Source organism: Canis lupus, chromosome X (assembly GCF_003254725.2).
Source record: "Canis lupus dingo isolate Sandy chromosome X, ASM325472v2, whole genome shotgun sequence".
Lineage (NCBI taxonomy): Eukaryota > Metazoa > Chordata > Mammalia > Carnivora > Canidae > Canis > Canis lupus.
Genome location: NC_064281.1, coordinates 26,911,361 through 26,928,763, shown reverse-complemented (window position 1 = coordinate 26,928,763; position 17,403 = coordinate 26,911,361). Strand labels below are relative to the sequence as shown.

General features: G+C 36.9%; 1 protein-coding gene across 16 annotated transcripts in view; it reads left to right on the top strand.

The window, feature by feature from the left end:
• The window catches only part of DMD (dystrophin), a 2,170,621-nt gene that overhangs the window by 1,527,191 nt on the left and 626,027 nt on the right, over positions 1-17,403 (top strand). For 15 of the 16 annotated variants that reach the window (XM_025439443.3, XM_025439430.3, XM_025439477.3 and 12 more), the window contains one exon: positions 13,221-13,453. In XM_025439443.3, coding sequence (XP_025295228.1) covers positions 13,221-13,453 — 233 coding nt within the window. Of the gene's footprint in view, positions 1-8,084; positions 8,233-13,220; positions 13,454-17,403 lie in introns of those variants that run through there. The other variant, XM_025439491.3, reaches the window with a different exon arrangement.

Genomic DNA, 17,403 nt, shown 5'->3' with positions numbered 1-17,403 from the left:
CTTTGCTTTCTATTTTCTATTTTCTCTAGTTTGGTAAGCCCTAGAGAGGAGTTAATGTTTCAATTAAGTTTGCTTGTTACTTTTACCTAACAAGCTAGAGATTCTGGAACGTAACTTAATGAAAAATTTCCCCCTCCATATCTTTTGATCTTAAAATAATATTAACAATAGAGGAAATACATATTTACTTCTAGTTCTTACCAAAATATCTCAGGATAAAGGAAATATCAGTTTTAAAGATTACCTTTCTCCTAATGAAAAAAAAATAGTATGTGGACTGTGTAATTGAGTTAAAATATTTGAATCTTAAATACAACTTCATTTTATTTAGAAGTTTATTTTCAAGTAATGTTTTAAAATGCAAAATTTGGTGTAATTCCATATTTTTTAAAAAAGATTTTCTTTATTTACTTATTTGAGAGAGAATGAGAGAGTATGTGTGCATGTGAGCAGAGGAGGAGCAGGGAGAGAGGGACAATCAGACTCCACACTGAGCCATGGAGCCCAATGTGAGACTCGATCCCGTGATGCTGAGATCATGACCTGAGCTGAAATCAAGAGTCAGACACTTAACCCACTGAATCACCTAGGCACCCCGCCCATATTTTTTCTGTAAAACATTGCCATCATGGAAAAAGTACTGGTATTAGTAGGGTTTAAATAATTTACAGATTTTTTTTTAAATTTTATTTATTTATGATAGTCACACAGAGAGAGAGAGAGAGGCAGAGACATAGGCAGAGGGAGAAGCAGGCTCCATGCAGGGAGCCCGACGTGGGATTCGATCCTGGGTCTCCAGGATCACGCCCTGGGCCAAAGGCAGGCGCTAAACTGCTGTGCCACCCAGGGATCCCGATTTACAGATTTTTTTTAAGAGGAATTAACATTAGTCCTAATCTGATGCAATTTCCTAATCTTCAGCAGCAAAAATAAGAGATTTTAGAATAAACCAGCTCTACAACAGTACAGCTTCACAGACCTTTTTAAATCAACAAAGTATGCTACGTTCCTATTTCAAAAACCACAGACTCACAGCTTTCCCAGACTCTCTTTACATCTTCATTTGAAACCCATTCATCCAAAAGATTAAGACAATGAGATTCAAGTCCAAGGCAATAGCAAGTATGTGCATGAAAACTGCCATGCTGTTGCTCCTGGGAGTCTTGCCATTTCAATAGCATGATTTATAACCACTGAACAATATGTTTTTATTTATTATTCTACTTTGAAAAGGAATTTGAGATGGTTTGGTGGGCATGATTTAAATAAACACATCACAATCTTATTTTTGTGCTTGTTATAAGCAGTTTTTCCTACATAATTGGTACTTGTTTTCTATCTTTGAATTTTGGTTCCTATTGTATATTTGGTAGCTATTGCACTTGTGGGCATGGTGTGCTTTTCTACAAGTTAAATGAAAACATGAATTGATTTTGATGTAGCTACTTTCACTACTTCGGTTGGTGTGTTTGCCATACCTGCAGTTCATAACGTGTTTAATGACCCAGAACTTTAAAAGCTAAGTTTAGCCCAGCACAGTCACCTCAAACCAACACAAGGGAGTGGTTACATTTCCAATGTCATTATGGAGACAGAGTTCAAGACTTCAGTGTTTGGATTTGTCAAACTCTTCGGGGTTTTAGCTATAGGATGTGTTTAGATTTATCTTAAACAGCAACTCAGATGATAAATTGAAATTCAAGTATAACTAAAGAGTACAAAACTTTTTGTAAGCCTGTAAGCAAGAAATATGCTACCAATCCTTTGCATGATTTTTAAAAATCATTTTCCAAAGCATTCAGTTGAATATTGAATATTATAGCATGTGATAATAATAAATAATTTTACATATTATTCTAAGACTGAATGGCTAGAAACATCATGTTACTTTTAGGTATGAGAAATAAACTATTATGTATATAGACCAAAGGAACTGTGGCTTAGGTTGGATTCCTTGGAAAGCATCTCTGAGAACAAAAGCTGCATACAGAAGGTTTACTGGGAAGTATTCTTGGTAGATCTACCGACAAGAAAGTGAGAGGGAGAGTATTGGGCAGAGGGGAGAGGCTGACCCACAGTGCAGTTGCTGCTGTAGTGTAAACCAGTCCAACAGGAAGCATTGGAGCTGGATTTGTTCTTCAGGGTTGTCTTCAGTTGAGGTTCAGGGGCTTGAACTTGGTATCCAAGTGCTAAGAGCAAGCCACAGGGAGAGATGCAGCTATAATCTATTAGCAGTCATTACTACTAGTATCTGGGGTCCATCTACTCCAGGAGAGAACTCAATGGAGCGCCATAGTATCCACTACAGGTAGGTCTTGGCATATTCTGATTACTCCACAAATGCTACAAAGAGGATATGAAGGAATAGTAATGACAGAAAAATGAACTGGTCATTTTCCACTGGGTCTTAGTGTATCAGAACCACTCTCCCTTTTTTAAAAAGGCTTATTTATTTATTTATTTATTTATTTGAGAGAGAGAGAGGTAGAGAGAGAACACGAGCAGGGGGAGGGGCAGAGGGAGAGAGAGAAGCAGACTCCCTGCTGAGCGCAAAGCTCAACACGGAGCTCGATTTCATGACCCTGAGATCATGGCCTGAGTTGAAATCAGGAGTTGGACACTTAACCAACCTAGCCACCGAGGTGCCTCTATCAGAACCACTCTTATTTATAAGATGGTGTTTATTTTGGTATTCAAAGATCCCTTTTAAACTTCCTTAACTCGGAAGGGAAAGAATAATGTTCCTATTTTGCCTGGTGCAGGGATTTCACTTTTTCAAATTGTGGCAAAAAAAAATACATAACAAAAAAATACATAACACAAAACTCACTATCTTAACCGTTTTAAAGTATATGGTACAGGGGATCCCTGGGTGGCGCAGCGGTTTGGCGCCTGCCTTTGGCCCAGGGCGCGATCCTGGAGACCCGGGATCAAATGCCACGTCGGGCTCCCGGTGCATGGAGCCTGCTTCTCCCTCTGCCTGCGTCTCTGCCTCTCTCTCTCTCTCCTCTCTGTGCATTCTCATGAATAAATAAATAAAATCTTAAAAAAAAAATAAAGTATATGGTACAATTAACTGTATGCATATTGTTGTGCAAAAGATCTCTAGATTGTTCATCTTATGAAAACAAACTGTAGCAAATGACAGAATTTTTTCTTTTTTAAGGCTGTATAATATTTCATTGTATAGACGCACCCCATTTTTTTAATCCATTAATGGACATTTAGGTTGTTTCCAGATCTTGCCTATTGTGAATAATGCTGTAATGAACAGAGGAGTGTCCAAATATCTCTATGTCTTTGAAATCCTATTTTCAATCCTTTTAAATATAGATTCACAAGTGGGAATATCCTGGTCATATGGTATTTCTGTTTTTGATTTTCTGAGGAACCTCCATACTGTCTTCCATAGCACCTGCACCGTTGTACATTCCTTCACCAACAAATATTCTCTCTCTCTTTTTCTCTTACTCTCTTGCTCTCTCTCTCTCTCTCTCATAGCAGCCATCTGAACAGGTGTAAGGTGGCACTTCATTTTGGTTTTGATTTCCACTTCCCTGATGATGACTGACGTTGAACATCTTTTCATGTGCTTGTTGGCCATTCATATGTCTTCTTTTGAGAAATGTCTATTCAGCTCCTTTGCAGATTTTTACTGGGGTTATTTATTTTTCATGAATTCCCTTTTAATCACTCAAGTCCAAGCCTTCATTCTTAAAACATAGATTGCTTGGAAACTTCCATCTAATTTACTACATCTTGATTTTGGAAAAGTATTTTAATTTATCCAAATTTAGTTTCTCTCTTACAAATTGGTAGTAATGATGCTCTCCCTGCCCAGACTGCAGTGTTGTGGTGAAGCATCAACAGAGAAAATTACTAAAAAGACATTTTTACACTGTTCAAAGTTCTGTAGAAAAATAAAGTGTTATGAATTCAGAACAAAAAGAATCTACATTTTATGACTACTTAATACTGCTTCATTTACATTGGAGCTAATGATTTCTGTTTTTGTTCTGCTTGATGAAACTCCAGATTAAAACTCTGATGAATGAATCAGTCTGCCTCTCCCCACCTCCCTCTGTCTCTCTGTCTCTCTATGTATATATAGCCCCATCCCTGAATGTTAATGCACTGCTTAGTATATTGTGCTTTTTTCTAATCTGATAACAGCAGCAAATGTTGGTTGAGGCCCTACTGTGTATCAGACATTGCACTGGTTTTGGTGAGGAAGGAAAAGATTAATCTAACACCTTAAGTAGCAGGCCTCATCTTGTGAGTGAGGCTTATGAAGGCATGGCACACATATAGCAATATTAAAAACTCATTGCTGATTATTTTGCTACTTAGAATAAAAATGTAAGTTACCCTCCAAAATAAGAGAGTCCTTTAGACTGAATTGTGTAGAGTGCTGCTTATTACCTGGTTTTGCTCATGTTTGGCTATAAAATCATATCTCTAATATTCAAGTAGGAGCAATTCTGTTAAAAATAAATAAACAACAGATTGGGTTGTTTAGTTCAGGAATTTTTTAAAGTGCTAACATTTTCAGTAGAAAAGCAATATATTTCCTCTAATGAGAACTGTACAGTTTTCCCTAGCTGGTTATACCCAAGTGGAGAAATGGATTTTGGAACTGCTGATCATCTTTTATCAATAGCATGCTCTTCATTACGATCTGGTCTGGTTTTTCTTCCCTTGTCTTCTGCACTAGGCTCCCTGTTTCATAGCTCTCTTTATTACATTCTCTACCTTGTTCATTTGCAAAGTTAAATGTACACTAAAAGTGAATTTTTACTAAAGGCATTGCCTTTCAAATATCTTATAAAACGCCGGCTGCCTCATTTACAGGAATCATGGAATGACTGTGTATCTTCGATTCTGTCTCTCACACTTAAACTTGAAGACTTTCTTTCTAGCTGTGTTCTTTTTGCTGCATCAGCATTTGTTTGATTTCTATACCAATGAGAGGGGCATTTGAAAGCCTGTTTTGGATACAAGTCTTTAATAGGCAGAAATGGATGCTGTATCATTTATCTCCTGCCCTGTAACTAGCTACCCCCAAAGATAATGGCTCAAAATAAGAATCCTATATGTTGCTCATGAATTTCTGGGTCTGACTTGGGCCAGGCTTATCTTAGATGGTTCTTTTACTGGTCTCACTTGGGCTCATTCATGTATTCATGGTCAGCTGGTAATTGATGGCCTCACTCACATGTCTGGCACTTGGTTATGAGATGAAACAATGGGTATGATAGGGTCACTTGCCTATTATTATTCAGTAGGCTAGCATAGTTCACATAGTGATGAAAGGATAGCCAAGCATAGCCCAATATCCAAGCATTTCTCAAGCCTTTGCTTGTGTCATGTTTACTAATATTCTTTTGGCCAAAACAAGTCCTTTGGCCAATCCATATTCAAGTAGTAGAGAAATACACTATAGCTCTTGTTGGGAGAATCTGGAACATCTTATTACAAGGCTCCAGGTGCAAGAAAGGAAAGAATTTGTGGACATTTATTCTCTCCCAGAGATACTTTTATTTTGATCACCAAAGCCTTTCTTGTGTAATATCACTCAGTGTTCCCTGACAGCTATAGCTTTGGATATTTACTGTTTCTTCAGTGTCTGCTCTATATCATGTACATAAAAGAAGCGCTTAAAAATTTCACTTAACCAATACTTCTGAGATATAAGAGAGCACAGACTTGGATAGGCATAAAGGATGTCCAGTAAAAATGCTAAACTAGTATATGAACCACACACACACACACACACACACACACACACAGTAGGGAGGGAAGGGAGATGGGGGAAAATGAAAAAGCTTTTCATCAGTGGTACTGAACCAGAGGCAAATTTCCTCCCCTCAGAGGTCATTCAGTAATGTCCAGAAACATGATGGGTTGTCACAACTGAGAAGCTGCTCTGACCAAGGATACTGATAAACATCCTACAGTGCACAGGACAGCACCACACAACAAAGAAACGTCTGTACCAAAATGTCAGTAGTGCTAAGGTTGAGAACCTGGCTTTTTACTGAATGCATATGGAAAGAATTTATATAATGTGACTTATAGAAAAGCACTTAGAAGATGCAAACTGAAAAAAAGAAGAGGCTAGGGTTATTACTGTTCTCAAATTAGTGAAAGAAGAATACATTTGGGTGAAGTCAGGTTGGAGTTATTCCTCAAGAATAATATTGAACTTGTGGGAGGAAGCCGGATGCACTTCATTGCTATAATCCATGTTTTTATGGCTCGCTCAAGGTGATTTCTCCCCAGCTGGAATGGATATTAGATGTATTTTGTGGGTACTATATATTGTGAACTATAGCTCTTGGAGTCAAAAGCATTTGAGTAGTTAATAATTTTTGATACTGAATGGGACATTTAGAAAAAGTATCTGATGACCAGATCATTTTTAGAAATATGTGTAGTGGTTAATCACATTGTCTTCACATTGTCACTTGTTAATGTGAGATCTTGAGCAAGTATTACCTTTCCGCAAAATGAGAATACCTGCACTGAATATTGTTTGGTAAAATTAAGTAAAACGGGGCTTATAGATAACCTTGCCTGACACATAAGAAACCCTGAGTAAGTGATAGTGATTATAGTGTTGGTAGTAATCTCTCTTCCTTCCCAGTAGCAGCAATATTTCTACTTGGATTATATTCTTAATAGCGGGAAAGAATCTGGTAAAAAATGATAAAGTAGTGTCACTGAGCTTCAAAAGTCTAGGGCTCCCACATCTAACAGTTTTTTCCCTAAAATCCAGAAATACAAGTGGGTAACATGAATCCTTGAGTTCTGATTCTCTAGGCCTTGACATGGGTAGCACAAGCCCTTATTGTGCTAAAATGTAAATAATTGATGATAGTTGAGTCACATATTTTATTTCCTCTCTAGAGTAAGAAAGGATATAGACAAAAGTAAATGATTATGGATTTGTAACATTTATTTCTAGTTTTCCACCTGGACCTGCAAACGACAAATAGTTAGAGCCAAGAAGTGAGGTTGTTCCTTGCCCATGCACAATAGAGTTTTGAGTCCATGCATGATTTTTAACTTTGTTAACATGTACCCTCTAACTCTTACATATTTCAGTAAGCCACGTGCTTTCCCTCAACTATTCAAAAAGGAAAGTATTCCCCAATGCTGTTTATATGGAGAATAGTTATTTCATCTATTGGAAATATGCAAGTAGCTGAAAAATCTTTCCTATAATTGATAATGAACTTTAAGGCAGTCTGCTCACCTATACAGAATGATACTTTTAAGTATTTTTGCTAGTGTGAGTCCAATACTTTATCATTTAGTCAGTTGACTGACTTTTCACTTACAAAAGTAAAGAAAACCAAAATGTTACCCACATTCACACAACAAAGCAGGGCATAGAATATGTGCTTCTTGCTTTTTTTATCAACCAAAGGAGACCTGTGAATTACAGAAAAACCACATGTGAACACTTCAAAGGAAGTATGCCAAACACATTGTGTGTGTGTTTTTAAAAAGATTTAGTAGCTCCTTTAAAGCTCTAAGTAAAGCTGTTAGTCTGACTAATCATATACCCCTGAAACCAATTAAATTTGTAGACTAGAGAAATATTCTTCAAACACTTTTGAAAAAATGAGAGTTGCCTCCTAAAGCCAACACCTTTTAATTAACAGAATACTCAGAGAATAACTGTGGTTTGCAATAGTATATTACACCTACTGTTATTCATGCTACTATTCCAGTGTGCCAAACTCAATTCCTTTCAGCTATTTTGAGCTTGAGTTTCTGTCTGCTTGGCTTTGGAAAGAAAACACAGTTTTCAGTAGAGATGTTTAATTTTCTAACAAATGCATGGGAAATGCATTATGCTATAGTCACCAGTAGTCAGACAGTACAGGCTCTGTGTGTCCTGTGTACATCTCTCTATACAGGTATATGATGTGTATATTCCTTTGGCTTAATGATATACACTGTAATATATGTGGTTCTAACATGAACTAGTTAAGCAAGAAATACAATAGAATCTCTTGCTGGAAGGACAGTCGCTTGTGTGACATCATAAGAACTCTCTTCTGTTGTGACCCCATCCTGGAAGAGATGCTTCACCCAGCATACTTGAGACGAGTAACCCTGGTCTCCATAGTGGTTTGGGAAGCTGAGATCTGAAGCAGCCATTACCAGGGTCAACTCCTTGTGACCCTGGACAATGACTCGAGGCAAGGGGCTGACATCCAGGCAAGCATATCAGACCGTAGTGTATTAAACAGGGCATGGAGGAAGGAGTACCTGCTGGCTGGAGGGGAAGCCATTCCCCCATGCTCCTTAGGGAGAACCTAGAAACTCATCGCACAAGTTCAGGTGTAAGATTCTGTGTAGTTGTTTATGTATCCTAACTCCTTACCTGATCATGATTATGAATTAAGAGAATTCTCAACAAATTCTCTTCCCATCTTTTAAATTATGGAGTTATTGGAAAACTCTGGGGGGACTAAATATCCCTCCCTGACCTCTAGAGTCAAGATTTTGTTGCTCAGTCTGGGAAAGTACCCCCTTACAGATCTGATCAGCCCACATTTTACCTAATAAAGTGATTTGCTCATTTTTCTAGTAGCATGACAGTGGAAAAGAAGGAATCTCATTTTTTTCTTTTTAGATAAAAGTAAAGGCATCTGAAAATACAGTATGAATCAATATGGTATACATAATAAAATGAAATATTCTCAGGACCTCAAAATTTCTCCTTCGAAACATGTTGCTTAATTAAAAAAAAAATAAGAAAAATACCTGCATGGATCTAGAGACAATTTTTTTTTTTTTAGGAAAAATGAACTATTTTAAATAGTGTTCTAGATAGAATTGGCCTTGATAAAATGTGAACTAGATGGAAATTAGACTCTTTCTACTTTATGTGATAGCACTTATTTCTCTACTTTTGGAGACCCAAAGTTTCTGAGTTTAGAATCCAGCTCTCAGTTACTATCAATTGCTGATCTCTAGCCACTAGACAAGCAAACAAATAAACACCTAATAATGGGATAAGATTTTGTCCTTCTTAGTGATCATTAGATTTAAGTAGTAAAATGATAAGGACTGGAAAGTGTTTAAGACTTCAAAGAATAATGTAATTCTATGCCTCATGAAGACTTTTTAGTTATACATTTACCCTGGTTCTCCATAAATCACAGAAATCTAGAGTTGTGATTTGAAAAAGGAAGTGGAATATTTGTCTGAAAAAAGGAGAGAAGAGTTTGCTTAGAAGGGCACAAACCATGAGAGACTCCTAACTCTGGGAAACAAAGAGTTGCAGAAGGGGCGGTGGGTGGGAGGATGGGGTGACTGTGTGACAGGCAATGAGGAAGGCACTTGATGGGATGAGCACTGGGTGTTACACTATATGTTGGCAAATTGAATTTAAATAAAAAATTAAAAAAGAAGGGCACAAAAGTAGGAAATGGCCAGTGCTGATTGGAGAATATATGGAATAGAGACTGAGATGTTTGCGGGGGTGGGGACGCGGTGCATGGGCAGAGTAGAGGGAGGAGAGGCTGGAGTATGAATTCTAGTTCAAAGAGCCTAGAATGGCACGCTAATTCATTAAGTCAATAGCCAGTAAACATTGTTTGAGCAGCAAAAGGAAAAAGAAAAGAAAACTCACATACATACAGTATACCTACTGGCAGGAGAATGCTAGAAGATGTACATGTATCAATTCATAAAATACTTAGAACAATTTCATGAGATTAGTACTGTTTTCCCCATTAGGTAGGTGAATACTCTGAGGCTCACAAAAGCTCAGTTTCTCGAGCAGAATAAAATCCCTTACCTCAAAATGCCTATAACCTCATTCAAGGTTGTATATCTAGGAAATGTTAACACCAGCTGTCTGTGAGAGAAGTACTATTCTAATTGCCATTTTGTAGAGGAATAAATTGAGATTCAGAGAGCTTAAGTAACCTGCCTAGGGTTCCACAGCTAAGAAATGGCAGAATGAAGATCGAAATCCAACAGTCTGATCTGAGACAGTCTGTTTTACACTCTTCTTCTTCATCCTGTGGTCTTTCCTATTTATCCCCTCAACTGAAAAGTGGGGAACAAAAAAATTGGTTGGTTCTTTTTTCTCTCTTTAATATTTGGTCTTCCTTCCCCAAGCAGTGGCTCTTCCTCCATTAGTTTCTTGTTCTGAGAATAGTTAAAATGACCTGAACAGTGAGATCCTAGAAATATTATGTGTTCTAATCTTCAAGAAACCCACCTTCGAGGTTGTTGTTGTCTTTTAGGAATATCCTGTGTTAGAAGGCCTCAAAATCTACTGGAAGGCTCAGTGTGCACAGATTTGTTTTTTAGATTCATTCATTTATTGAGAGGACATCAATTGAGCACCTACTGTATTCCACTACCTGTGCAAGGTACAGGAGCTGGAGCAGTGAGCACAGGGTACCCAGTTTCCCATCCCTTTCTCATCACTGTAGAGGTGTTTTCAGATGTTGAGTGCTGGAGGAGAAGAGACCAGCAATGAAGGGCCTGACTGGTCCATAAATGGGACCCCCTGCCAATGACTGGTATACTCATGGCTATGTTGCTGACCTTTCCATCTCCCTGTAAATCTGTCTCTTCCAACTTTGTACTTGGTGTCACTTCTTTCTTTTCCCTCATTGGAGAACTCTGTGGTATTATCATTCCAGTGTCATTCGTCTGTACTTCTTAGTCATCTTGAATCATTCTCTGTTGTTCAGTCTCTGGCACCAGCCTTTCTTTTCAGTAGACTTCATTTTTCAAAACAGTTGAAATCTGATAATTCTCTGTATTCTCATCTTTCACTGTCTTGAAATTAAAGATGACATGACTGTTTCCACTTCATTAAGCACTTCTTTGTTAGTCAGAAGTAAATCTAGAAAAAAAGTCTTCCTGCTCTCTTTTGAGGGTCAAATTTTCAATAAGTCAAGTTTGAAAAGAAAAGAAAAAAGAAAAACAAAACATTGTCTGACGCTTCCCAGAACTTTGAAATCATCCCAAAGTGCTGTATGTTACCTCAGTATCTGTTGTGTGTCTATTTTAAGAATAATTTGTCCATATTTTCTAGCCAGCCAGGCATTCAGCAGTTAGCTCTCCCAGTGATGTTTTAATTTAGCTCTTTTTTTTATCCTCACCCATGCATCCTCTTCAGGGATTCGGCTCCTCTCCTGGAATCCCTTTTAAGATTTTTAGATCTTAAAGCATGGGCCCCCATGCTTCCTACTAGAAGTGTTGGATCACAAGATGCTATTTCTGCAGCTGATTATATGTCATTCTTTCTAGAAGGAGCCTCAGAGTAGTGAGAGAGATTCAAAGAACAGTTTCTTCTTTTTCTCCTCAGTATCATTGTTTTTCAGTCATTACTCCTTGGCATTAGTTTTAATTCTGACACCCTACTTTTTTACTTTCTCTCTACCTTGTTCAAGATTATTTCTTCCATGCGCAGATATAACACTTGTCCCTGAGAAGCTTAAGATATAGGAGGCATCCTTCTATTTCTCTCACCATCTTCTTGCATAAAAAAACAACCTTAAAAGTGCAGAAAGCAATACAACCATGAAAAGTAATTTATAGCCACCTCAGAATGGAATGCCCACATGGCCCACTTTTCTTTTATGTTCCTAGAATCTTTCTCTCCCTGTCCCTGGCTCTCAGGTCTCCCATTGAGATGTTGTCCTTTAGAGCTTTCTCTCATAGCTTCTCTTCTAAAGAATGTAGTCCCCATATAAATAATAGTGAAAGGGAATATAAGGGAAGGGAGAAGAAATGTGTGGGAAATATCAGAAAGGGAGACAGAACGTAAAGACTGCTAACTCTGGGAAACGAACTAGGGGTGGTAGAAGGGGAGGAGGGCGGGGGGTGGGAGTGAATGGGTGACGGGCACTGGGGGTTATTCTGTATGTTAGTAAATTGAACACCAATAAAAAAATAAATTTAAAAAAAAAAGAATGTAGTCCCCTATTTATTTGCTACTTGTCTCCTGGATGTAGTAGGCTTCAAAGACCATGAACTTTAAACCAGATGAGGCATTCTGTTCCCCGCTTCACTCACCTTCTATTACCCAGCTCTTTGTTGGTACTTAGTATCAATTCACACCAACAAGCTCAGCCCCCTTTAGTATATACAGGGCCATGCAAAGAACTTTGAGTTTTTCCCAAATATTTCACGTATTTCTGCTCCTCATCTCCAACTTCTCATTTTATTTGTTCATCACTGTGTTTCTTATTTATTGGGTATTTATAAAAATAGTAATACCTAACATTATTACCTGCAGTATCAGAAACTGCTAAGATGGTTGTTATTTTCTGGCACTGTTCTATGTACATTTCATATATTAGTCATGGAATCTACACAACTGCCCCTGTAACATTTTCTCTGTTATTGTCCCTTCTTTACTGAGGAGAAAACCTGAAGCTTAGAGAGATTAAGTAATTTAACCAAGGTCACAGAGCTCCTGAGACAAAGATTCTCCACTAGGTGTTTTCACTCTGGAATTTTTGATATTAACCATGTGCCATCTTATGCTATAGTGTTCCACACTATTAATATTTATTTAATATTTCTTAATAACCTTGAAACAGTGTTTCATATCCAAGTAGAAAAACTTTATTAGATCTGATTTTCCAAAAATTATGTAGCTTAGGTTTTCTCCACTGCCACTTTATGACCAGCCTGAAATAAAAGGAAAAAAATATGATAAACTGTTCCCAATATAAAGTATAGAGCAAAGACAAAAACATTTCATTGGCTCTGATTTCCCAAGAGTCTACCTCCAAAGTAATTTACTTCCTATTCAAAGAAATAAGATCTATACAAACTTGACTTTTGCTTTTTTTTCCTTAAATGAGAAAAAAGAAGTAAAACTTTCTCACTTGGTAAGGTCTGAATACTTTTTCTTTATCAATTCCAGTCGATGCAAGAGTTATTTGACAGGACTGTTTAAATTAAATTAATTGTCCAGCTATTAGAATAAACAAATTCATTTTGAAAGATTGTTAAATGTGTACTAATGAAAAGTTTGAGTCCTTGAATTATCCTACCATGTAGTACTACATAAAATATTCCCATTTTTGGGAAAAATTTATAATGTCATAAATAATACTCTGGCTCCAATTGTTATAATTAAGTTTATTCCATTGTTACTGAAATTGGATTCTTTGCTTGTGTTTCTAATTTTTCTTTTTTTTTCTTTTTTGCGGAAAAAAAAATAGCTCCCAGTCAGACTGTTACTCTGGTGACACAACCCGCGGTTACCAAGGAAACTGCCATCTCCAAACTAGAAATGCCATCTTCATTGCTGTTGGAGGTACCTGCTCTGGCAGATTTCAACCGAGCTTGGACAGAACTTACCGACTGGCTGTCTCTGCTTGATCGAGTTATAAAATCACAGAGGGTGATGGTGGGTGATCTTGAAGACATTAACGAGATGATCATCAAGCAGAAGGTATGGGAAAAAAGATAAAAGCTGGTTGAAATGTTTCGTTAAAGTGAAGATTGTCCACATGTCAGTTCACTCTCCCTAGACCATATTCCCACCAGTTTTTAGGCAGCTTTTCTCTGTCAGCAACACAATATCTCTACCCCATGTAGCTTAAGTATGATTAAAAAAAATTAATACAATTATCTAAAACCCATAAATTAAAACGAATGTTACAAGGAAAACAATATAAACCTTACAATTATGGTTGGCTTTTTTAAATTCACTAAATAACTACTATTTTAAAAAACTTTTATATCAAATATGTAGTTCAACTGAGCTGTTTACATTTAAACTATTTGTTTTGGCAGCCTGTAGTCATAATATATTACAGAATCAAATATAATAATCTGGGAATTGGTAATTCACTCTTTTGAGTAGCCTGTGCCAATTTTCCTCCTATGATGATAAATATCATTGAAAGTCAGCTATAAATTTTTTAGAAAACAAAAGTACCAAACATAATATATTTTTAAACACCTTAGATCTTAATATTCATATTTATGTAATGCTACAGTCAAACATGTTTTTACTACAAAGATTGCATTTATCAGCCTCTTGGAATCCATTATGCAAAATCATGACATCAGTTAGAAGCAAAGAATACATTGATATAAATCTGGTTGACCTAGCTGGAATAAATACACTGTGTGTCTTTTATATTTCTGAATGAATAAGAAAAATAGTTTTGAAATGTTTATGTGCTGTAGTTATTTCACTGGTAAATGACTTTCACATCTTTTCTACAGAAGTAATAAATTGCATTGAAGGTATTTAGTTGTTACAGAACTACTTTTCGAAAAAAGCAGGAGTCAAGCAGACAGATTTCTTTTTAAAATTAACTTTAGCAATTCAGTAGGAATAAAAGTAAGTGGATAGTAAGCAATCTGAATTTAAAGTACCTTGATTTCAGACACAGGAGACCTGAATTAAGCATTCTTTGTCATTTGCAAATGACATGATTGTGGTCAAATCCTTCTCTGGATCTCAGTTTCCTTTTCTGGGCACAGGACACACAGATTCACATTCATATTCACCACATAGTGATGGACATGCATATATATAATGACATTAACTAATATATACATATGTGTAATTTGTTTCACTGCTCCTTTAAAACAAGTATTAGTAGCCACATTCTTTAGCACAAACCATTGAGATGTCATACTTCTAGTAGGTAGCAGAGCAAAGATTCAAATCCAAGTCTATTTGGTTCCTAAGCCTAAGTATTTTTACTTACTACATATATTGCTTGCTAGTATTAATGTAAATGTGGCTACCATTTGGTGATATATATATGGTTTTATATATATTGTCTGCACCAGACATTGTGCTAAGCATTTATAATTTCAGTGTGCTGATACATGCAGAAGTATGAGATTATGTTCTTTCATAGTATCATGTCTAACTAGATATGAATAGATAGTATTAGATACGAATACTACTAAGACTATTACTAACCAGGGGAAGCAATATGTTACAATGTTTGAGGCAAGGGCTTTGGAGTTAGATAGTACATCAACTGATGTTAGTAATTAATATTAGATTATAAATCATCTGCTCTCACAGCATTTGGAAAATAAGAGCTTGTTTCCACATCTACACCCGGTTCTGCCATTGGCATTATGGCCTCCTGTACAAGTCATTGGGTAGTAGAGTGGGAGAAGAAGTCCACACTCCCTTGTGAAGGGTTTGTGATCCTAGCCCTTAGAATCTGCTTTAGAATCTACCGCCTCAGCAGTCTTCAGAAATATGTTTGTCTTTTTCAGAAATGACTACTAATTTGATGCCTCTTCAAAATGATAGTCTTTAAAGATAGATCCAAAATTAATTCAGAGGGTATGTCAGTGGTTGAGCGTCTGACTTTGGGTCCGGGCGTGGTTCCGGGGTCCTGGGATCGAGTGCCAAATCAGGTTCCCTGCATGGAGCCTGCTTCTCCCTCTGCCTTTGTCTCTGCCCCTCTCTCTCAGTGTCTCTCATGAATAAATAAATAAAATATTTTAAAAAAACAAAATTAATTTAAAGGAGAAGTTCAAGTGCCATGCCTAGGGTCACAGAAAGCAAGGAATTTTAAATGTTATATATAAAATGTTTCTTATATATTTTTATGTACATCATATTTAGATAAATATATATACAATTTTAATGTTATATATATGAGATAGTGATATATATATCTGTATATAGATATATACAATATTTTATATATATATATTTATAAATCACCCTTCTCTTGGTGAACAGTAAAGTGCTATTCCTGCTTCTTCCCCTACCAATTTTTTTTAAAGATTTTATTTATTCATTCATAAGAGACAGAGACAGAGACAGAGAGGCAGAGACATAGGCAGAGGGAGATGGAGGCTCCTCTGTGGGGAACCTGATGAGGAACTTGATCCCAGGACCCCGGGATCACACCCTGAGCCAAAGGCAGATGTTCAACCACTGAGCCACCCAGGCGTCCCTCTTCCCCTCCTATTAAAAAAAATATTTATAAAGGCATTGTCAGGTCTTGTCTTTTATAGCTTTCAGTCTGTAAATGGTCAGTAAAATGATCCTAAATAAACATTTAAAAAGTGTGTATGTGTGGGTGTGGGTGTGGGTGTGTGGGTATGGGACAAGAAAAAGAGATAAGTTTGGGGAAGTATTTATTACAATATCAGGGAATAAACATTTTTTCTATGTAAAGTTCTAAATAAAACAATCCCAACTTTAAGATTTGAGGTGTGAGAAATGAGGTAATGTTCTAAAAGGACTTTATAAACTTCAAAACACTATCAGTGCCTATTAATTCATTTAACAAATTTTTATTGAGCCACTACTAAGTGCCTGGGAAGTTCACAGTTGGACAAGATAGCAATACACAGATTAAAGCAGGTGAGGAAAAAAAGTAATAATAGCACTATGATAGAAATAAATTTCAGGATAATACCTAACACATATCTAACACTAATTATATACTAGTCACTTTCAAGTACTTCCTGTGTATTACTCCATGCTTACAACAATGAGATTGATAGTAAAGCACAGTGAGGTTAAATAACCTGCACAAGGCCAAGTAGTAAAGAGCAGCGGAATTTGAACTCATGAAGTCTGATTTCAGGCTCCCCACCATAGTTTCCACCTCCCTGGGCATGGTTGGGGGATGCTATGTGGACTTACTTCAGGAAGATGGCAACTGACTAAGCCAGGGAAGAGAACAGAGGTCAAGAAAAATTTCTTGAAGCAGCTAAAACTTAAGCCAACTATTAGAAAACAAGGTGGAAATAATCCAGTAGATAAAACAGAAAGGTGATTCTAGCAGAAGAACCAAGTTACACTTTTCGTTACTGTGGAAAACAATGTAGTGTGTTATATAAATTGTGATTCTTATGGCTGAAATTAAGGAGCGAGGAAGAAATCGATGGAGTAGAGAAGGATGGGCTAGGAATTGGGGATCTTCCCTTGCTAGAACAAAAGGTTTCGATTATGGCCTGCAGGCAGTGGCAATGTTTGAAGCTATTTTAAACAAAGAGGTAAAACCATCATCTGTAGTTTAGTTTAATATTAATAGGGTTTTCTGGATGTAAGCAACAGAAAAATCCTCTGATTAAATCAAGCAGAAAGTGAATGTACTGGAACTGGCATGAAGGCAGTGGGAAAAAGCTTGGGGAAAAAAGGTACCTGAACATATCTTGGCATGTAGTTCATGGTAACTACTCAAGACTGTCTTTGCGATCCTGTTTTTCTGCATGCTATAACTGTTCAGAACACAAAGTCCTGGAAGAGGGAATCCAGTTGACCTTGCCTGGGTCACAGACCTATCTCTTAGATAGAGGAGAGCAGAGAACTTTGCTTTAAAACCGTCTCCTTCCAAAAGCCCTCACAGTGAGTCTGTGTGTCACAGAGAAGGTTGTTCCCCTCCAAAGAAATTGGGGTCT